Source organism: Stegodyphus dumicola, chromosome X2, assembly GCF_044657685.1.
Source record: "Stegodyphus dumicola isolate Sdum_Otavi_A_Nest chromosome X2, ASM4465768v1".
Lineage (NCBI taxonomy): Eukaryota > Metazoa > Arthropoda > Arachnida > Araneae > Eresidae > Stegodyphus > Stegodyphus dumicola.
The window spans coordinates 69036783-69061224 of NC_140781.1; the positions used below are offsets into that span (position 1 = coordinate 69036783).

Consider the following 24442-nt stretch of genomic DNA (forward strand, 5'->3'; position numbering starts at 1 on the left):
CCGAGAGCTAATTCTTATCCTAAAATCTTTCCTTGATCACAGAACCTTCTAGGTCAAGCAAGGCAATACACCTCAAACTCCCTCCCCATCCGAGGAGGCATAGCAAAAGGCCGTATCCTTGGTCCTGTTCTTTATCTAATTTACGCACATGATTTCCCTAATTTCAAAACAGACCACAACTTCCTCCTTGCATGTTATGCGGACGACACGGCACTAATCCAAAGATCCCGCCGCCCAAACCAGGCCATCGTCAAACTTCAAGAAAAAATGTCTACAGTTGAAACATGCTGCACCACATGGAGAATTAACATAAACCCTGAAAAATCTGAAATCTTACTGATACGAAAGTACAAACATACAGACAGAATCACCAACTCAGTTTCCCTATTCGGCCAACAAATCCCCATCGTAAATAAAGCTAAATACATTGGCATTATTTTCAATAGAACCTTCACCTGGTCGAACCACATAAATGAAATCAAGCGAAAAACTTTTGGTATCATCAGAAAGCTCTACTGTCTCCTATCAAACTCCTCCGGCCTCACTCTCTCAAGGAAAAAGAAAATCTTCATTTCAATAATTCAGCCGATGCTCACGTACGCTTCACGGGTATGGGCGAATGCCAAAAATTCAGAGATCGAAAAGCTACAAATAGTACAAAATAAATTTCTCCGTTTAATTACTGGAGCACCCTTCTTCATAAGAAACAAAAACCTACACCACGATCTCCACGTCGCATACATACAAGGATTATATCAACAGGCTAAACGCAAATTTCTTTAGAAAAGCTACGGCAAACACCCATGAAAACTTTTCAAACATCCTTGCATACGAAATTTTTGAAGAAGATTATTTCAATAGACCATACGCTGCACACATCATTAACATGATCAACGCAAACATCTAACCACACCCTTATTCACAGGAAATCACCCTTTCAATCACGAAAAGACTCCATTTCCCAGATGTGTTTACATACAGAATACATAGCCCTGTGGTAAGGCACGTACCTACTATGTAGGAGATCCGCAGTTTGATACCCTGCCGTAGAATGTTTTGTGAAACCATCGCAACTTCATTAAAAGGCCCACACATTAAAAGGACCTATATAAAAATAAAAAATTTTTATGTCACTTAAAAAATCTTTTAACTGCACTAATACACCAAAATGAATTTTTACATCTCTTGCAAATAACCCCGACTCTGTCACCACATCCATCGCCACCAGATGGCGACACATGCTGAAATTTCGCATTGCTCCTCTCTCTCCCTCTCTAGCATCTTCTCAAGGTTTCCTGCTACAGGATCCACTTGATTTACCCTTACTGCCAGGTTCCTTCGGGACATCTATCATGCTACTGGGAAGTACTGCCTCAGTGCAGTAGAAACCCAGTATAATTCACATAAGTATCTAAGTATCTAAGTTAGTTGAAAAATTTCTGGTAACACTATCGTAAGCTTTCTCTACATCTAGCATAAGAATCACTACATTAAGCTTTGAATGCAGAGAAGCACCAGAGATTTCGGGGAACCTAGGGGTCTAGTCTGGACACCGATCGAGATCGATATCGGAAAACCAGTCGGGATTCTGTTTCCACTCGACAGCAGAAGGAAGAGCGAGTCTGGCCCCTTCAAATTCCGTCGGCGGAACGTGAAGTGGAAATTCCGTGCGGAAGTGATGTTTATTGCATAGCAACCAGTCTATCTCACCTCTACATTGCTCCAGGCTCAGAGGAAGTGGTTAGTTTGTTGTCAAAGGATCTGTTTCGCACGTGCTTATTACTGAGGATGGCGGTAGAAAAAAAAATCGAGTTCGAGTAAATGGTGAAATTTTTCTAAAAATACGCTGCTGGATTTAGTAAAGAGAATGGAAAAAAGAAATGGGGACCGTTAATGGATATTTTAAACGCAGAAAGAAATGGCCTTTTCAAAACTTCAGGTATGTGAAGAAACGTAAACATAATTTTACGTAGGATCTTTTGCAAAATGGAAATTTTCTAAAAGGTTACGTGTTTGTAAACTATTTGTTAACAGGAATTTTATGATTAAAATACATTATTTTGTCTGAAAAGGTTATGCAACAACGTCATAAGTCAAATCATTGAAATATAGCACCGCGTACGCGTGTTTAAAATTCCTAATGAATTTGAATAAAAAAATTTTAATTTTTAGCAACCCATGATTATATCAATAATTTTATTTATTCAGGAATTCTACCTATCACGTAGCTACAAATATACTATGTATCGTAGATACTAATAAGCAGTGAGTAAAAATATAACAAATATTTAACAAAAGTAATAGTAAGAAAAATTTAAAAAAATTAAATAACTATAGGTTAAATCATAAAACATATTATCTTGCACACACACACACACATATATATATTTTAACATATGCAGTGAAAGGAAATTGCAATACATATTCCTATTTATACCCTTTTAAGTCGATCCCACCAGTGACCGTGTGGTAAAATCGCTGAACACTGGTAGTTCGGTCTGAGGTCCGAATACTGCGAACGGGTTTGTTGCATTACCAAAATATCTCTGATAACCAATATATCTGTCATTACCAACATATTTCTCGTAATTTCCAAAAGCATAAAAAATAGTTATTACGTACACTTTCTATTACGTAATATTACGTACACTTTCAAAAACAATACGTGACCTCCGTCGTCCTCAGTTTAGCTCTAAAACGACAGTCAGAAACTTAAACGGCAGCTGTCCAGCTGACGGAAAAATTTTCGAAGCGTCGATCTCTGTAATGATCGAGACAATGACACCAGACTCGCTTTCTGTCGAGTAGATAGCAAAAAACGATCCGTTCTTCTATCTCGACGGTGTCCAGACTAGGGCCCCTAAGCAGCTGTTTCGTGGTTGACAGTGTCTCACGAAACTCTAAGCCCCGTTCCCACTGGGTTTATCTGAGCTAACGGAGTCACTTCCATGTGTCGACTAGCTCCGCTGTGCCTGCAGATAAGATTTTTCAACTTGCTGCCGTATGGGGAAAAACTGGTTTTGGAGATGGGTCGACTACGTTAGATGTGTTCGTTAGCTCGGATAAACCCAAGTGGGAACGGCTTTTAACTCTTCGGGACGGAGAAGAGTGGAGTACTGTTTCATTCTAACTAGAGTGAGCCTTTTTAAAGTTTTGCCTTGACCTGGTAAAAGGCTGATACGCCTGAAGCCATAAGGCTTGGAGTGATTCTTATCAGGTCTTGGAAGCATGATGATTTTCGCAGTTTCATAAGTAGTGGGGAAGTATGAAGTAGAAAGACAAGCGTTCATGATGCTTGTAGTTTTGAAGGTGCTGTTTTTTTTTCGGGGGGGGAAGGGAAAATTTTTTATGGCAGACTTGGGGATTCCGTCATTTCGTGGTGCTTTTCGCTTCTTTATTTTCTTAATGAGTTCGGTGATTTCCGAAGGAGAAAACCAGTGTAAGGAGATTTCGTGCAACTGGCGCGTTCAGCCAATCGCGTACTTTCTGAGGTGCATTAGTTCAAAATATCATCTGACGGACGGCTGTTAGGTGAAAATTGAATTTTCAAATATGACATAAAAACATTTGCTTGGTCAATATTTGAGATTACTGCGATATTATTATAAAAAATTGGTCGATTAGAAGAATAAGAAAAGCTTATGCACAGCATGTAATCGTATGAATTTATACGTCCGTAGCCAACAAAATGTTCTACTCATTTTTCAGAAAAAAAAAAATTTACTACCTCGTTTAACAGCGGAGGGAGTAATATGAGATTTACTTTCTGGGTTATGTCGTCAGTTGGCGCAATGGCGCACTCTAATCGTGAACGGGAAACTGCACTAACCGCCAAGCCTCAAACAAATAAACTAGCAAAAACTGAAATGTCACGTGACATATAACAGCAAATGGTAGCGGGAACGCGTATATACTATACTACATTGATGTTACTCGCAAATGATGTATGGTTATAATATATGTCGAGTATATTGCTGAAAATGTTATAAATGCATGTTTTTGCGACTGAGTGACAGGATAAGGTTATGTCTAAGCTGGTGTCATATTCGTCATGGTTTTTAAGCATTTATTTAATATATTGTGTTGGTTATTGCTGTCTGCTAGAATTGATAGATGATAAAAGTGCTCAGAAAGAGACACCCTTTGAAAGGAAAGGGGAATCTCTAGAAGATGTATTTGATTCTGCTTTAGAGATGCAGCGACGACGAGAAATTGCTGAAAACTATTTAAAGGACTTGGAGAAGGGAAAAGAACATTGGGTAGATCCATATGATATGCTGAATTATCCCGATCATCAAATTGTGACTACAGAGCAGCGGCATGTAGCTAACTTTGATTCCAAAATGAAAGAAGGCGTAGTTGCGCCTTTTAAACAAATTTATTCTACTTCGCTTCCAGTTAAGAATGAGGTGTATATGGATAATGATATGAAACCTATGTTTAGTGATATTAAAGGAGAAGTGATTGGCAGTAATAAATTTGTCAGTGACGGTAGCACTTTTCCAAATAATTTCAAAGAATCCACGAGAATTTCTGATGGTGATAAACTAGAAACATGTATTCTTGACAGCATTTACATTTCCAGATGGATTAAGAAACTTATTCACAAAGTTGAGAGAGAAGCGTCTTCAGAGTCTGAAATTAATTATTTTACTTTCCAAATGAATAAGGATTTTGTGGATAGATTGCAAAAAATGTTGTTGTCTAAAACCTTCGATGTTGGAGATCTTGATGCTGTCATTTCAGATTTTGTTTCAAAAGCTGTAATTACGAGTGAAAAAGAAAAAGAGTATTTAGCTGTTATTACCTATTTGATACCATTTATTTGGATGTTTGCTTCCATTAGCATTATTTTGATTGTTTCTTATGTTATTCTGCAGTGGTTGTTACATCATCCATGTCTTACATTGTTTTGGTTTCTAGTCTTTATTTCCATAATGTGGCACTGGATGCATTTGTATAAGCAAAAGTTAGCATATAAGCATGCTGAGCTGTCATCTATGACTGTACCATCTCAGTGTAGAAAGGATGAATTTGGTATCATTGGACATATTCAAGAGTATATAAAAAGTTACTTTCATAGCAATGACTGTCAGAAATATTATGAAGCATTAATGGTTGATCCATTTTGGGAGGTAAGCTTCACTGTTGCTGCATCGGAAGCTTTTGCCGCGATGCTCTTTCAACCTCTGAGTGCAGCTTCTCGTTCTATAAACTCTGCTGCAAGACAGTTATTTGATGGGTTGTCAATTTTTACTATAATACCTCTTACCATTTTCTTATTTCTTATTATTGCAATGCTGTTTAATTACAAAATTAAGTTTCCATTTTTTATGGGATCTTTGGAACCCAGTACTTCTGCTCTAGGTAATCATATTGAAGATTTGAACTCAGCTAAAAGTTTATCCCACCATAAAAATGAAATATTGAATTCCATCTCTGGTAAATCTAATGAGAAAAGAATGGTTGCACATGCTTCCAATTCTATGCTTGGAAGGAATGAAAGTTTTTATGTTCCAAAGCAAAGCAATAAAAAATTGAAACCTAAGCTTTTATCAAGAGAGGTTTGTGGTGTGGATGACATGCAACTCTATCCCAATAGTTATGAAGAACTGTGTCCTAGTCATTCTTCAGAACTTGAAAGTGAATGTACAGAATGTAAGAATGTGAGTGATAGTTCTGATAACACATATTTACCTTCAGATAGAGAGGAAACAGTTGATCAAGTAAAAGAAGTTAATTTAAAGAAAGATATTTGCAAATGCTCAAACATGATTAAAAAGGAATCAGATATGAAAGTATGTGATACTATAGTCAATTCGAAGGACACATTTAAAAAAAGCGAAAGTATTGAATTTTGTTGAATAAATTAAAAACAATTTTACATGTTGTGTGAAGAAAAGTTCTGTCAATGTGCTACATTTGTTTTGATGAAGTAATTGCAATTTTAAATGCTCATACTATGCTGTTACATTTTGTGAGGAGTGCTTTCGTTTTCAGTGTTGAATTGCTCATTCCTGTTTTTAAATGAATATAATCATTTGTATTGTAAGAATTATATTGTGCCATAATAATGCAAGATGTGTATACATCTCGGAAAATTTTACTGTTTATGTGTTCTGTGATATAAAGTCGCACTGGAATAAAGTTTATTTTTTGTTTGATTATTCCTGAGTGCAACTTGGAGTGGAGAAGTTTTTTAAATGTTAAAAACTGATTATGGTGTATTATTGATGTTGTTATTACTGTCATATTATTGATGTTAGCAGTGCAGGTCTGAAGCTTTATTATAAATGTCCCTAAGTAAGTTGGATGTTATGTAAAAAACCCTTTTTAACATGTTTTATTGGCAGTACTTAATGTCCTTTGAGTGTTAAAAATATTGGCTCTATATATAATAATAATAATAATAAGTGTTAAAAATATTGGCTCTATATAAAGAATAATATGCTATGTTATTCTAAATAAATTCTTCAAATTAATAGAATTTGTTAAATTAGTTATTACAAAAGTATCTCTGGCTTTTATAAATTTGTTCTGTTAATAACCTAAGATAAATTTCTATTATAAAAACTTGTTCATAAATAAAAATTCTGATTTGCATGGATTTGCCGAGTAGATCATTTTAATTATTGTCATCTACAGGATTTTTTAAGCCATTTTGGCTTGAAAATAATTCAAATAGTAAGTCTTATTTTTTATTTATTCATGATTCTTTTTTTTTTTTTTTTCCTGCAGTCAGTATGGTATTATATTGTGTATACTCAAAAAATAGTTATCCAAAGTATGTGTAACAGTGAAAGTAATTATTAGAGAGTTCAAGTAACAATTAATTGTAATTTTGGGTGAAGTGCAGAATCGCACACTTATTTGTTTGGCGCTTTTTACATGAGTAACAAGAATTGGATTTTTGTCAATTTTCTTTGACTTTTTAAGTGAAAATAGGTCAATGTGTACATGGATAAAGTCAAGGGAGTGCGCAATGTCATTTTTGTGCAATTCTGGGATGTTTCTTTAAGTGAAAATAGGTTGATGTGTACATGGATACCGAGTTAGTGCAATTCTTAAAAACATGCCAAGCAGTGGGCGATTCTGCACTTTACCCATAATTTTTATAAATTTGCAATACTAGTTTTGATGGTTTGATTACAGAACTCTCGAAATTAGTACTGAAAGTTATAAAAAATTATCACTGATTTGTGTTGTTTAAACCTCTAGTAATTATTTGCATGTTTTTTTTTTTTTTTTTTTTTACTTTTGTAGAAGTAATTGTAAAATAGACGGTGATCTTGTATTTATGAATGTTAGAATTTTTTTTTTTTAGGTTGAGAGAAATCCTTCATTTCTAATGAATTATAAGATAATATGGTGGTGATGTAACAAACTTTCATTTTTTCATCAGAAACAGTGTTAAATAAACTTTAAAAGAGTTATTTAGGTGAATCGTTCAAAGTAAATAAATTATTTCAACTAGTCTTTGAGGTAAAAGTATATTTACGGGTATCCCTTGGCGAAAATCGCCGATTTTTGGCGGTACATGAATACCAAGTTTGTGCTATTCTTTGACTTGTTGTTTTGGCTTTGTGTAGTGGTGATTTTAGTGCCAAACATCGTCGCTACACAAAGACAAAATAACAAGTCAAAAAATTGCACAAACTCGATATTCATGTACACATTGACCTATTTTCACTTAAAAAAAATTGCAGAAGTGTTCAAACTAGGCATTGTGCACTCCCTTGACTTTATCCATGTACACGTCAACTTATTTTCACTTAAAAAACATCGGAGAATTGCACAAACTTGCATTGCGCACTCTCTTGACTTTGTCCATGTATTCATCGATATATTTTCACTTAAAATATCGAAGGAGCACCCAATTCTAGGTAAAAGTATAATTATGGAACATTCAACTACTCAGGTTACCATAAATGAAACGACAACTTTGTGATAATACAAGGGGTACCCTTCAGTCTATATTTGTCTGGAAGAGGTTGGTGAAAATTTGTTTAATTTTGCTAGTAGGAATTTTGAAATAGCTGTTGATTTCAGTTTTTGTGGGTGTTTCATCTGTCATGAAATATTTGCAGATGAATAATACTTAGTTCTAACTGGGAAAATTTGCAATAAAATGCTTTATAATTTTGCTGTTATATCTTATACTATTGTTTGTATCTCTTTTTATTCTTGCTGATGTATCTTTCTTCATGTGGAAGATTCCACATTGACTCTTGGTAAAGTCATTTCCATGTATCTTTTCATAATATTTATTTATGGAAAAACGTTTGGTTAGTATAGAAATGTGGAAGTGGATGCAAGTATATGTAAACATCTGAATTGTAAGATCGATATCAAATTGAATGGAAGGTAGGACTGAAAATAAATTTAAATGACATTTTGAAGAAATCTGATATAAATGAGTATTATATAAAGCTGAGTATAAGGAAAGTTGTATAAATATGTTAAAACAATTTTGAGTATAATGGATATTTTTATGTATTCGGGTTTTACTGATATTTTTCCAAGCACAAAGTATATTGATTATTGGGAACCGTTTGCTTATTTGAAGGATTATCATTATCATCTTGATTGTTAATGATTACCACTTTTAAGGATTCATTGATAGGGAAACCTATAAGTTTAATTGAAAGCTCGTACAATATACTAAAAGAGTCTTGCCTATCCATGGTGAGTCCAAAAATTTATACCTTTATTGTGTTGGAGAATTTTGGGGAAAATGTATTTTAGTTTCCCTGAAGGAAGAACATAGGTGTAATTGCTATACATGAAAGACGCTGGGAAGCAGGAAGTAAGTTTTGATATTTTAAAGCATTTGCAAATTCTTTGTGTAATTTTTTGTGTGTTAACTCTATGAGTTAATTGTTGATCTTTCATGATGTACATGGTCCATTGATAAAGTAGTATGTTATAATATTTTCGAGAATTTTTATTGGTGTAATATGTTTTATTCCTAACAAAAAATGCTATTTATATGATGTAGAGGTTTTTAAAATGATAACAAAATAATTCTATTTTCCTGACTAAAATTTTAGCTAAAACTAAGTATGAGGGGTTTGCTTAATGTGGTGATTTCTTTGTTAGGTAATAATTTTATTTAAGAAACCTTATTTTTTTTTCAATAACCATGGAATTAATAGCATTGTACAATATTTCTCTTGGGTGAAGTGCAGAATCGCGTGTTACATTTAGCACTTTTTACAAAGAGTAAGAAGAATTGGATTTTGTCAATTTCCTTTGACTTTTTAAGTGAAAATACATGGATGTGTACATGGGCAAAGTCAAGGCAGTGCCGAATTTGTGCAATTCTCTGATGTTTCTTTAAGTGAAAATAGGTTGATGTGTACATGGATACCAAGTTTGTGCAATTCCTGAAATTGCACCGAGCAGTGGGTGATTCTGCACTTTCCCATTTCTCTCTTGGTCATGTGTTACCTGTTTTTGAATGTTATTTGTTAATTTTAAAATTCTATATTTTTAAATGGTAAAAATAGAGGTTGATCTTTGGATTATGGTAACTTGGCGAAAATTTGGCGACCAACTCTGCTACAGCAACCCTCTATTTTTTTTTCGCCGCCATTTTGTCTTCACGAAGTAAAGACATGTTTCTTTTCTTTTTATTTACTGAACACTTTTTCCAACAATCTACTAGCCGAATTACACTTATGCTAGAAATTTTATGGAACAAAACTGCTTAATCATGACAAATATTAAATGCAAAATTGGGAAAAAGTGCAGAATCGCAAACTCCTTGCCGCGTTTTTCAAAATCGCACATACACAGTAACCATGTACACGTCGACTTAATATTACTTAAAAAAAATCCCAGAATTGCACAAAAATGGCATTGCGCACACTCTTGACTTTATCCATCTACACTGCTATTTTGTCATAAATTACAAAAATTTGCACGAAAATGCAGGAAAATTTTGCGAATCTTTAAACTCGGTAAAAAGCACATATATGAAATTACCTGATTGCGAAAAAGTATATACCCTATCCAAGGATGAACATTTCCACATATAATATAAATAAAATATCCAAAAACTTTTACCTCTAAATTATCTATTATAAACGTCACCAACGAATTCATAACAAAACATTAAAAATGGTTACAAATACTTAGTGTCAAATATTTAAATTATTTCCATGCACGTTTACTTCCACTCAAACGTATACCAAATTGCTACAAACATATAATTCACAAAATAGCTATCATTTAATTAAAATATAATTAAACCATGTACACGTCGACTTATTTTTACTTAAAAAAAAATCCCAGAATTGCACAAAAATGGCATTGCGCACACTCTTCACTATATCCATGTACACTGCTTTTTTCTCATAAATTAAAAAATTTCACGAAAATGCATGAAAATTTTGTGAATCTTTAAATTCGGTAAAAAGGACATATATGAAGTTACCTGATCGCGAAAAATTATATACCCTTTCCAAGGATGGACATTTGCATGTATAAAATAAATAAAATATCCAAAAACTTTTACCTCTAAATTATCTATTATAAATGTCACCAACGAATTTATAACAAAACATTAAAAATGATTACAAATACTTAGTGTCAAATACTTAAATTCTTTCCATGCACATTTACTTCTACTTAAACGTATTCCAAAATACTACAAACATATAACTCTCAAAATCACGATCATTAAATTAAACTATAATTAAATTAAAAAACACTACTTAAAATATAAATAAGCACATACATTAAATTAATAAAAATTAGCTTATAATCCTAATTACTTTAAACTAAATCATTGCTAATAACAATTTTCCAATAATACCATATTAATTTATTTACTCCTTACATTTAGAACAATGCATAAAAATAATATCTTCAAATAATTAAAAATACTAACTTACCTAATCTTCTACAGAATCTTGAGTGCATGGCGGATCACAAAATGTCCATTTTCACAAAGTTTCTTACACCGCCATTCAAACTATCTGTAATATCCTTCCTTTCACACGATCTCATTTCATTCCCACATATTAGACGTTCATACTTATCCACAATTAAGCAATTCTTTTCAATTACACATAAACGCAATAAAGATTTCAGATTTACTTTATATACGGCCATGGGCTCCAAATATTAAACAACACTGTTTCACAGAACATAGAATGAAACTACTGCTATAAAGTACAGCAGATATTTTTACAAATATACCCCTTTTTCCGATTAAAGAACGGTGATTCGTCCATTAATGTCACATGACATATCTCATGATCTCTCATTTCTCTCACACAAAATAATGCGTTATCGGAACTGAGTACTTCTCACATTATTGCCCAAAGTCCTAGGTAGTAACCTTTATCGCCTCCAAAATGTCGCCAAATTACCTGTTACCATATTCCAAAGATCAGCCAAAATAGAATTCCTATTTGAGTTCTATGTCGTTTGTGTGCATCATGGTGGAAAGATATTTTTAAGTTTTTCTGTAACTTCCAGTGGAAAAGAAAAATATCTGTTACAGTAGAATGGGTTTCATTGTGAAGGAAGATAAATATTTTGTATGCTATGATAATATGGGTTTGAAGGGAAAGAATGATGGTTGAAGGTTTTGCCAGAGGATAACTAAATTCCTTGAAAGAGGTATTTTTTTAATGTATTCTATAATTTTTATTTAATAATTTATTATTGATCATGGAGGGTGCACAATACCAAATTGCTGTAATTCTCTTTATGTTTTTTTAAGTGAAAAGAGATTGTTGTGTATATTAGTTGAAAATTGTAATGTATATAATATTTCATTTATGCAATGGCAGGGCTGTGTATTTGGGGAAAAAGACAACAATGCATGTATACATAATATACATAATGTTTAATGTGTGCAGTGCTGAATTTGTACAGTTTTGCGATTTTTTCTCCCTTAAGTGAAAACAGATAATTAAATACACAGGTAGAACAATAGCATTCTGTCATGTATTATGTATAATTTTCATTATTGCATTAATTGTAAACTATTTGTAGTGTTTTTTTTTTTTTTTTTTTTTTTTTGATATGTTGAAAATGTTTGCCGAGTTATGATAAATATCAATAATTTGATGATCTTTTTGAAAAAAGTTGCCAGCTTGGCTCTTGCAAGTTATTTTAACTCGTAATTTCTTTTACAGTTTTTTTGGAAGGGTGGAATTTAGGCTGCTAGAAAAGATGATACTTTTCTGTTAATAAGGCGTTACATAGTGCCAAGCATAAAAGTTAGCTCAAAATGGTGGATACCTTAATGATACATAAACCTTCATTTAAAACTTAACTCAATGATACATAAACCTTCATGAAAAGCTTAACTTAATGATACATAAACCTTCAGGAAAAGCTTAACTATTATGCAGAAAATGAATAATAATATATAATGCTAAATATGTGCTATGCTGAATTTGTGAAATTCTCTGATTTAAGTGAAAACAGTTCACTCTATAACATAGGGAGAACAACAATTTTGCTCTTCCTGTGGACACTTTACAAAAACTCTTAACCCTGTGTATGACTTTTAAATAATTTCTATTTATTGGACACTAAAAAAATGTCATTATATAATTTCAGACCTGCTATCATTTGACCCATCACATAATGGAATAATGTAGTCATCCTCTGCCTGATTAAGGCTTAGATGAAATTTAAATTGGTATCTTAAATATAAGCTGTTTCTAATATCTTAAATAATGCCACTTATAGTGCTTGATAAGGGAAAATACAAACACTAATACAGTAATTATTCTACAATAAAAGTTTCTGGTATAATAGGAAATATGATTAGGATCCTTAATGAATTTTTAAAAATTAAAAATTTTTCATTTCTAAAAATTGCTTACAATCTAGCCATTTGAGAACATCTTTTTGTATAATAAACATTGTTAAAGATCTTAGTCTTTTCTTAAATTTTAACTCATTTTGAAACAGAAATCTTGGTTGTATTGCATTACTTGCACGTGTAGTTAAGTAAATTCTTAACAATATTTTGATATTAGTGAGTTAAGATGCAGCTTCATTACTTTCTATTGTACTTACCTTTCAGGCTCAGTAAGTTTTGTTTTCTTGCCATTAAAATAAATTGTCAGCTTATAATCAAATTCTTCATCATTGTCATTGAAGTAAGCATTTTTAGTTCACTTATGTAATTTGATACATTCTTCATATCCTCAAATTTTATTAAAAAATAAAGGAAATGTTTTGCTGATTTCTTGTAATTCGTAACTGCACATTTTTTTTCACAAATAACATAAAGTGTATTTAATTTAAAAATCTTCTTGACCAATTAAATTTGTATCTTCATCTGTTTTGTTTTCATCAAAAAATCTTTTTCATTTGCTAGTCTTCCTTGAGTATTGGCATATAATTTGATGCTTACTATTGCTAGTGCTTCATTTTCACTTTCAGTGTATTTACCTCTTAAATCATGTACATATCGTATATATTGAGAGAAATTGTGTAGTGTTACTGTTAAGCTATTTAAAAATGTTAATTTTTCATTAATTTCAATGAATTCATCATATGTTGTTGATAAAAACAATTTACATTTCCTCTTCCTTTAGAGTTGCATTTTTATTTATGAGATGCTAAATTTTATCAAATTCAACTAGAACCTCCAGTGTAGTTTCCATTTGATCCGTTTGATGTATGAAACATTTATTATTGCCATGAAATATAAGTGAATGTTTTCCTAAAAGTTTTACCGTTGCAGTAGCTCTATAAAATATCTTTCTTCAGTATTTTTTTGGTACTTAAGTATTATCCCATTGTCTGTGAAACTGTCGCCAAGAAATGCAGTTTAGCACCAGTTATGGATAAGCATGACATAACAAACCTGTAATATCTGTAATTTAGTTTAATGTAACCCTGTTTGATTCTCGATAAGCCATGTTTTAATTTTATGAATAAGGATATAAATTAAATGTTATTGCCATATTCCTCCCTCCTCCCTTTAAAAAAAAATATTAAAATCTGAAGCCTGCCTTCTTCAAAAGAGCAACCTGGGAATTATTTTCAAGGTTATATGATCGAACTATTAAAAAAAAAAAAAAAAAAGTGTGTATTAATGGGCACGAAATTGTTAGCTGAATATGGCCGACAAAACAATAATAGACTGGAATGCTCACCTGCTAGAAATTTGTTCTCATCCCGTTCCTAATAGATTATCTGGTAAAACCAGAAAGTTTAGCAAAATAGTAGAAATCCAATTAAAGTCCTTTTATGAAGCTCTAAAACAAAGTGGATTGAATACGGTTTTTTTATTAGATAAAGAGGTGTCGGTCAGCTCATTCAGAATTCCACAGCAACAAATGCCTGACGGGATCTCGCCAACTTTCATGGTTGAATGTCCTGCCAATTTTCACAGTCATCAATGGGATAATTGTGTATATTTATAAAGAGCAGTATCTAAAGACCTTATTTTGTTCTAACAATTATTTTTATTTTAAGAAACTTCCCTTTCCCTTCTGATTTCAATTTCGTGCCAGAATGCAAATTTAAATGACGTATATACAAATCTAAATGAGTTCATAAATAGCATTTATGTAACAGAATCTAAGAGTTCATAGTACGAGAGTTAGTTCTGAATTTATGTTGCGTGTTTGAAAGTAGCTCTGTAGCTGAATATTTTGTGCTAGCCACTTATTTTAATATTCTAGACTTGGCTATGCTGTGTGCAGCCGATTAAGCAGTTTAGATTGAATAGGAACCAATCCTGTAGCTAAAATTTAATTCATTGGGATTGTACATACTATTTTGTGTTATCCCCTCATAGCTATATGGCAGATTTTGCCTGCTAGGTGGCCTGGCGACCAGTGCTTAGAACTAACTATTTTTGTGTTCAAGTTACTTAGCCACAAGTGGTGGTTAATTTGTGAGCACCAAGTGAGTGCATGTTGTCTTCAGTTTAGTTAAATAAAAAAGGTTGTTATAACCATCATCTGCAGTCATCCGTTTTCTTTCAAGACGTAGTGAGATTTCGCTACTTCATCATCAGTAGGATCTGCAGTATATGCTCCCAAAAAGAACAAGAAGACTGTACAGTATATTTGTAATGTAAATGTATTGCTGGGACTTATCTCACTTCGCGACAGTAACATTGGAATAAATTCATGAATTTTTTCATATCTAGAATCGGATGATTGTGTGCATCATTGGCATGGACGTTGAAAGCCTTATAGATGACAGTACGACTTTGCCAATTTTTATTCTAATTTTGAGGGAGAACCTGCCAAGGGGAAGGGTTCAAGAATCTTCCCATCTCTCTTCCACTACCACCGAATCACTCGAGATCATCCTGCCACATCCATCATTTCTCAGCTTGCCATATATTTTAAATGCCCTCCTTGCTACAAAAACAGTACAATTTAAAACATTGAAGCCTTCTTCAGGATTTGAGTATGAGCATAATGATATGGCAGTCAGCTACACTAAGGCACTGTACCAATCATTGCAGCAGTGTATTTCTTTACCTCAGAGATGTAGTCAAAGGAAGTATTGTTTAACTTATTTTAGAGAAATGTGCCAGTTATTTGCATTCAGTTTTTAAACTTGAGTATATATTTATAAAACCATACTGGTAATTAAATTTGTCTCTGATTTAAGTATTGCATTTAAGCATATAAAGCAAACAGAGAACATATTCTGAGCTTTGTCACCCTTTCTTTGATGGAGTAAGCCATTACAGCATGTCTTTTGTAAAGTTGGATTGCATGCCAATAAAATCATAGGAATAGTTTGGTGATTACCTATTGTCTCATTGAAGTGAAAGTTAGCAACCATCAAATTTGGCAGAGATCCTGCCAAAGTAACACTAATCATTCCTGCAGATTCTAAAGGAACTGATGCCTCTTTATTTAATGAACTATCAGTATTTGACCCACTTTGTTTTTGAACTTCGTAAAAAGATTTTCATTGATTTCTACTGTTTTGTTAAGCTTTCCAATTTTACAGGAAGTTCTGAATAAAATCGGTTGAGTTCATGCTTCTAACAGGTTCCAAGCTGTTACTGTTTTGTTGCTATATTCAACTGACCATATCATGCCCATTAATGCATATACAGTCAAAAGTCTTTAATCCGGACTCGACGGGACTTCAGTGATTCCGGATTATAGATCATCAGTTTAAATCTGGTAAGATGGCATGCAGAAATTATAAAATTAAAAATATGAAACCGTAATTTATAAAATAATGAGCAATTATGATCTAAAAGGTATCAAAATTTACAAAAAAAAAAAAGCTTAATATTTATTTGTTTACTTTATTAAACATTTCTTTCAACGCGCGCATGCGTAAAGCATACATTATGCATAGCCGAAATTAGAAAATTGCAACCAGAAAACTATTTGATTTGTATTCGTGATGTTTATAATGACGAGGAATTTGATTTAAATCATATCAAAGACGAAGTACATCGAGATGAAATACTACATTTAATAAGGAATTATAAGCCGAATAAAATAAAAACATCTGCCCTGAAGATAACGATAGTGTTGACAGATCAACATTCATTGCGCGCCGCCACGTCCCCCCCCCCGCGCGGAGCAGTGTGAAATTGATAAACAGATTTCGGAACTGTTAAATAAACAAAGGATATGGCCTTTATCCATTTTTTGGAGCAATTCCACTTTTTGTTCGATGAACATCGAAACATACTTTCGTTTTCGTAGATCCTTTGGGAGCTCCAGCATCGGAAATTCTATGTGACATAATCGAAAGTTTAAGATTACTTTTATAAAATTGGGTAACGGGCTGCTAAAAATATATTTCATGTGCTTACAAATATATGTTGGCCAAAAGATATATTTATAAAGAGAAAAACAAATTTAACATACTCTTTAATGCAAAGGAATATTTAAAAGGCTATCAAATTTAATTTATAATTAACGTTTTTTGTTTTTACCTGTTTCAAAAGAAAAAAAATAACAAATCTTTTAATCATATCTAATTTGCTATAGCAGTTTGATATAGTCAGACATTCATTTTCATTAAAGGTAAATGAGTATGCAGAACTAGGAAATAATTGTCAGGACAAATTTTGTTATTTCATGGACTTGGAAATATAAATTTTGCCGCTGATTTTCGAGAATTGAATTTCTTGAACGCCTGATTTTATCTGCGAACAAGTACTGTAGTTGCAGTTATCTTATTTTTCTTATCTCTTTTTAACTAAATTCAGCTGATTGCTGTCTTTTTCAGCACGCAGATTTCTCGCTATAATGTTAATTCAGAAATAAGTATTTTTTAGCAAAACATTCTTTTCCTATTAGCGAGAGTTCATCGCTACTTCTGCCGCCATTAATTTTTAGTGACTGCGCCTGATTGCTCCTTTTTCACCACGTGACCGCAGACATACGGGTAGAAGTTGAACATTGTTGAACTCCATCCGTATGTCATCCGTCACCGCACACCGACCGGATTGCAGATGTCAATCAAAGTGAATTCGCTCGCTGATTGGAGAAACGCATACGCAGCAGGGAAAACGGGCCTTAAAGGTCTTACGCGCACGCGTCAACGCGACGCATGCGCAGAAAGTTTTTAGTTTTGAGGTCCGGATTATAGATCATTCCAGATTATGGGTGTCCGAATTAACGACTTTTGACTGTATTTTTTTATGGTTTGGTGATATTTTGGGAAAAAATATAGGAGAGTTAATTTCCTCATTCATAAAAACGAAGGGTGGCTTATCGAGAATGAATCAGCGTGATATTAAATGAAATTGCAGATGTTATCGGTGTGTTATGTCACATTATTTTCCATAAATAGTGCTAAATCATATTGCTTGGAAACATTATCACGGCTGATGGGATAATATGCAAGAACCTTTTTTCCTTCCAAATAAAGTATGTGGTATTTTTATTAATACAACCTTGGGTACTTCTGATTATCTTCATCTCCCCCCTTGCTGAAAAGTCATGAACTCATTGGTGACTTTGGAGAGCATTTGTGTAACCACTGGCAATTAATTTTTTGGCAATCTAATGCATGAAATGCCACAGCCATTTTCAAAATGGCAGCAGGCTAAGAATACCATACAAGAAAGAGCAGTCATTTAGTAAAATTTAAAAACCATCAAATATTTACTATTACTTAAACTATTACTTAAAATATGCAAAAAATCCTTTTTTGCATTGTTGTTTTCTGCATGTACATAACAATGTGTTTTTGCTTAAACAAATCAGAACTAGGCAAACCTGTGGCTCCGTATAACTTCTGCATTGTGTACAGCTGAGTTGTCATATACTTTTCAGTGATATCATGGGTTATCATATAAATATTTTGGCAACATACTGGCTCAAGGAGAGTACTTTTTTGTGACTTTTTGGCAGGTTGATAATCAGAAAGTACCCAATCCTATGTAGAACTTCTTGCTATATTTGTTATTATGGTGTTCCTTTGAAATTCAAGTTGTTTAAATCTGTAACATTTTTCCAAGCTTCATAGCCTTCAGTAAAAGATGTGTTAGTAGAAGAAAAAGTTTGCATGAATAACAATAAGTTAATTTACCCTTGTTACAGTATACCAAACAGTGTTGATTTAAGCACCCACAGTAGTGGGAGCTCTAGACTTCAGGGCAGCCTCATTATGCATAACTATCAGTAGAAACAGGTTGAATTTACTGTTGCAACAATATTTCATTACTTTGAATTTTTGAAATTTTGCATGTACAGTAAAACCTCGGGATTGCTTGTAATTTGCTTTGCGAGTGTTTTGCAAGATGATAATAAATTTTAACCTGACAAATGAACAGTGTTTTGCAATACGAGTAGTACGAGTCTGCTGAACATTAATAAAATTTATATTTGTCGATAAATTTGTGTCCTGGGAGGTAGACATTGAGGTCAGAGGGAAATGAGGAAGACGTTTAAGAGCTGATGGAGGAATGTAGCCTGGAACAAACCATAAATAAACTCATAGATCTGCTTTTGCGAGCATCAGCCATAGGGATGAAATCTGTCACCATCCTAGAAGGAGAAAAAGATAGAGGAATTCTGTGATATCATCCCTTTCTTCATCCACCGCCTCATAGAGAAATAACTCCACCTTTTTGTATTTTTAACATTTATTTCACAAACACAAAACTAATCCTAAACTACAATAATAACTTAAACATATAAAGTAATACGAGTTAATTTCGTTTTCATTAAGGGCTCCCACGAGCTTTCCGTATGACCTCTCTGTCGGTCTCCCTCTTGGAAACTAAAACTTTTTGCGCCTTCAGATTAAGAGCCAGCGCCCTCTATACATCTCGTTGGTTGGCGTCACCCATACATCACAAATCCCTTACTTTAAATGAGATTAAGGAGGTGTATAAAGTATGGTAAAGAGTGTAAATTTTTGTAGAAAACCATCAATGCAAGCGATGAATCAGTTTGATGACAGTGCAGTGTGGTGGCATCATCAAAAAAAGGGGGGGGACAAAAAGAACTGTAATTGTATTAGTTCCATGTTGAAGTCATACAAAAAAAAAAAAAAAAAAAAAAAAAAAAAAGAGTCATGGGTCAACAGAGAGCAATGATTCCACTAAGTATCTGTGGTTCTTTTCAAAAGCAAAGGTATTCTATTTTATTTTACTTTATATTTCGCATATCATTTTTAGATGAATATTTTTTAGTTGTGGAGTGAATCATATGAGGTTCATTATTTTTTTATGGTAAAATTTGCTTTCGCAATGCAACTGCTTTGCACACCTTTGGAACGAATTATACTCATAAGCAAATGTATCACTGTACTAAATTCCCTGTTTAACGGTAGCTTATATCAATTGCAGTGTAATAAAATTTCAGTGCGGAATTGTACATTGTTATACTTATGGTTTAATAGTGGATTTTACTGCAAGATAATAATGAGTAAAGATACAGCTATCTTTTGCCTACCAGAGTGTAGGGAGGATGCAAGAATCAAGAAGATTTAAAACTAATAATACAGTAATCGGATATTATATCTTGTATTGAATATTTGTTTCCAGAATAATTTTCAGCACTATCATCAGTTTGAAAAGTTTGCTTTGTGAAAAGGTATTTGTGGGAGGTTAATTGATATCGGGGCTTGCATAGCGACCCAAAATGTTATGCCATTCAAGTTTCACAAACGTGAATTTTTAAAAATAATTATGAGCCTATAACGAAATAGGAAAAACTTATGAGAGAAAAGGTGCAGTTACATAAAGCATGTTTAATATAAATATTTTCTCAGTGAAATTGAGTTTTACAATGCATTAAGTATAGATGGGAATTGCAAGTTAAACATTTTGAAATTTTGTATTCTGCTCTTCAGTTCAGTGTTGAACTGCAGAGGTGACTATTTATTGACTTCTTTTACCGAGTCGCAACGAACCGCATTGCTCTTGAAGTAAAGCGCTTAGAAATTGAAAATTTGACAGCTGATTTTTTAATGATCAATAGTGTAATTTTTATAATTTATGTTAGTTGTATCTGTTAATCAAATACTAGATTGCTGTTTGAGGCAAAGCACCTAAAAGCCATTTCCTTTAGGGTATGGCCTTGTACTCTTTAAGGGAAACTTGCACGCATGCACGTTACATATTGTCAAAGTCAGGTGCAACCTTCATGTTTGTCATGATTTGAAATTGGGTCGAATTATCAGTGTTAAACGATATTACCCACTTGGATGCTGGTGGGTGGGGAAACCAAAAATCAAAAATAGCTTCTTTTACTTGCTTGTTAAAAGAGTACATAGCACTTCTGACTTTGATTTAAAATAACTGCAATAATAATCATGAACTAGAATTAAAACTGAGATGCCTTACACATGCGTCAGTGAAATTAAATCAGATGTAATATACTATCGAAATTATTCAGAATTAGTTCATACTTCAGACCTTAAAGGAGAAATTGCAAATGAAGAATTATCAAGAGATGATTTGAAGACCTCAGTTAAAGTAGATTTAGAAGACTTGATCAGATATTGATGGTAAATTACGAGTAGTTTATACAGGGTGCATCATAAAAATGGCATTTCACATTCAAAAAAAATCTTTCTGTTCTAGTTAACGATCCTAATTCCAATCCAACTTTGCTTTTGGCCTTTAAAGAAATTATGTTTTAGTGCTGGTTTCATCAACAGATGGCGCCACTTGCTTATTCTTGTCCAGGCTTTCTTATCTTATCTAATCATTATTTCCTATCTTGTTCATTTGCGGTTTTGCAGCTGAGGATGGTGGTTCGGTGAAACCATCGAAACTAGTCCTGTCAAAATTTTGAAAATATAACGCTGATTTTTGTTGCTTGACTTCTGAATTAGTATTTGTTCGGCGTGTTATTGTGTCTTAAATGACTATATATCTGATTTACTATTTAAATCTATATCCAGGATCAAATGTTGCAACTTTTTTCTTGAAAAACACCCAGTGATTTCTTGTAAGATAAGCATCAATGTTCGTAAAGGGCTCAAAATAATAGGAATACAAGATAAAAATCAAAATTCGCAAATGAAATATCAACAGTAACCATGTTATGATCAATATTTTCTAAATCAAGGAAAGCAGATGTGGAACTTGAATGAATAATAATGGCCACCTTGATAATTTCAGAATTCAAATTGAAAAAAAAGAAGAAGAAAAATTGAAGAAAAGTAAGTGTGTGGATATCCAGGATGTGTGCTTTGAAGCAATGGGGTTCTTGAATCAGAGCAACACCAGTGTCAGCATTCTCCATGTCAACTATTTGATTTAAATTTCACAGGAAATTCGTAGAACCACATGTTCTGAAATGATTTTAGTGGAAACCTGTCTAAAGTGATCTGGCTAATGATTAAATTTCATATGGGGAAAATTCTTCGAAAAATTCTTTTGTTACACAAATCTTGGTACCTTCAATGACTTTACGAACTTGTCTTAAAGTCTGTAAATGATTTTAAGAGAAGGAGGATAAAGGGGAAAAAGTTGTAAATTTCTGTTTTGTTTATAAAACCAACAGGTATTGTCCATTGCCAAAAAATGCTCTGAGTTGGAAGTGTCCGGTCATTTGAAATAACAGTAATATAACATATCGAAACGACTTTATCTTGTCTACCAGACATTTAGCAGAACTTAAGATAATTTAAAGTTCAATTTTCTAATTTGCATTTTGAAATAAATTTATTTTGCAACGTAATTTTTTGGAAACCCCAATGGGAAGTAGCATAAAAACTATTTAAAGATAAAAATAATGCAATGGTTATAATAAAAATTTTAAAAGGACAAGGAAAAAATCTGATATTCGCGAAATCTTAGGAATCTCTTAATACACTATCCACCAATAAGTATATGGACACCTGTGATAGAAAAGCAAAATTTATTCATAGTTGGCAGAACTTCCATGAGTAGAAATTAGAGCCTCAACCGTCTGAGGCATACTTTTCACAAGCCCTTGTATGACGGCTATTGTATGTTCTTCCATTTGGCTTGGAGAAGATATGGAAGTTTTTTCACCGTTATTGGACGGTTGCTGCACCTTAATTCGGCGATCCAACTCGTCCCAGACATTCTGGATAGGTTTCAGGTCTAGGCTGTAGGCAGGTCAGTCCATTCGGCTACCCCATTATCACCATGCTAATCCATGGTAAACCTCGTAACATGACAACAGATAATGTTCATCCTGAAAGTAACATGGATCCAATCCGTAAAATTGCCAACAACGTAGGAAGCACACTGTCATTCAAAATAGTGCAGCAGGCGTCGGTGCTGAGTTTACCATGAATATGGACCAAGGTTTCAGTGCATACCACTTTTAAATCATAATTCCACTTCCGTCGAACTTTACTGCGGGCACAATGCACTCTGGCAGGAGGCGTCCTCCAAGCAGACGCCAGACCCAAGCTCTGCCATCTGAACTGTAGAAGGGGCCATCTGAACATCTTAATTCGTTGCCGCAGAGAACCCATTTCCACTGATCAACGGTTCACTGTCGACGCATGAAAACCAAGCAGATGTGCTTTCTTATTGATGATATTCATCGAAACGACACTTCCGGTTGCCTGTTGTAACCCCTAGAGTGTATGAGCCATTGGCTGGGTGCAATTCTTCCGAATCTCTATCTACAGCACCCGTAGGTCCCTCTCTCCCAGTTTCGTGCGTCTGCCGATTCAAAGCACATTCCGACAATCACCGATCACCTTCCACTTCTGAATCACATGGGCCACTTCAGATTTGGGTAATTCAGCTTACTAGATATGCCTCTTAAGGATCGACCATTTTTGTGATTCCCGACTATTACACCTTTCTCGAAATCAGGTAACTCTGCACTTCGTGGCATCTTGCATGCAATTAATGCCAATGTTGTTTCCTACGCGATATTAAATGGCGGAGGTCGTGACGTATATCAGGACCGCGGATATGGCCATTTGCATGGGTGTCTAAATACGTATTGGTAGATAGTGCATTCGCGAAAGTAACAGTGAAAATTGCTTTAGTGATAACTGCTGGTATTTTACATGGCTCAAGCTCACATCAGAAATACAATATAATCTTCTGATCCAGTTTGCAGCCGTTTTTTGACTGGTAGATGACGTCTACTGCGATGTGATTGTGCACACTGTTTTAAGAAAATATCCCATGCTACGAGCAGAATAATATATAATCCACATAAATATATTATTAAAATCAAATACATTTTCCCATTCATAATATTATTTCCTGAAGTTCGACATTACTATCCCCCTAAGCAGTGTCTTTAAGTACAGTCACGTGCAAAAGTTTAAGACCACTAGCCGTTTTCCTGTATTTTAAAAAATTGCACCATTTTTCTCTCGTGATTGCGTTATCTCATGCGTTGATTACATCAAACGCTTTCTTCTGCTATAAATATAACGCGGTCTGATTTATCAGTAGTTTTCCCCCCGGGAGTCGACGTAGAGAATTCTGCGAAGCTACTGGCTAGGATCTGTACCTAGGCAGTCTCGGCCACGGGGGTATAAAATTTATGAACTTGGTGGTTCTGAAGGCTCTGGGAAAGGTCACTTATTGGCCGGCCTCGGAGTGTGGCACGTCCTAGCGCGGCGTGGTTCTAGTAACCCGGGGGTCTCCCCCGGGGTCGCTGGGTAATGTCCCGCTGCGACGGGCTCGCCCAAGCGACTGGTAGGAGCATTAGACGACCGGTGCTGCCTAATGTCATATCCAGGTGGTGCGCTGCTCTCTTGGAGGGTAATAGTGGAGGTTGAACTTCCACTAAGTGCCCAAAGGGGGAGTAGACCTGCAGTGGGATTGAGTTCTCGGAGCAGGGAAGCCTAAACTTATCTTAGCTTATCAGTAGTTCGTTTTTGGATTTCGCGTACACAGTCCTCTTGTATAATTCTTGTAATGGATAAAAAATCTTCACTTACTGTTGAAAAACGGGCAAAGTTGGCTTTTCTGAACGCGAAATAAGTTTGAAGGTAAATATCAGCAAGACAGGAATGCATCAATCTATCAGTAAATTCAAAATTTCGAGAAATTATA

At 33.9% G+C, this 24442-nt stretch overlaps 1 protein-coding gene and 1 long non-coding RNA gene across 2 annotated transcripts in view; one reads left to right on the forward strand and one right to left on the reverse strand.

Moving 5' to 3' along the window:
• Window positions 1–24442, reverse strand: part of LOC118191764 (uncharacterized) — an 86648-nt gene that overhangs the window by 31340 nt on the left and 30866 nt on the right. The gene's annotated exons all lie outside the window — the stretch shown is intronic.
• LOC118191762 (chloride channel CLIC-like protein 1) lies at window positions 3871–6607 on the forward strand. The gene has a single exon (XM_035362613.2). It carries the CDS (start codon window positions 4026–4028, stop codon window positions 5862–5864), a length of 1839 nt encoding a protein of 612 aa, XP_035218504.1. The 5' UTR covers window positions 3871–4025; the 3' UTR covers window positions 5865–6607.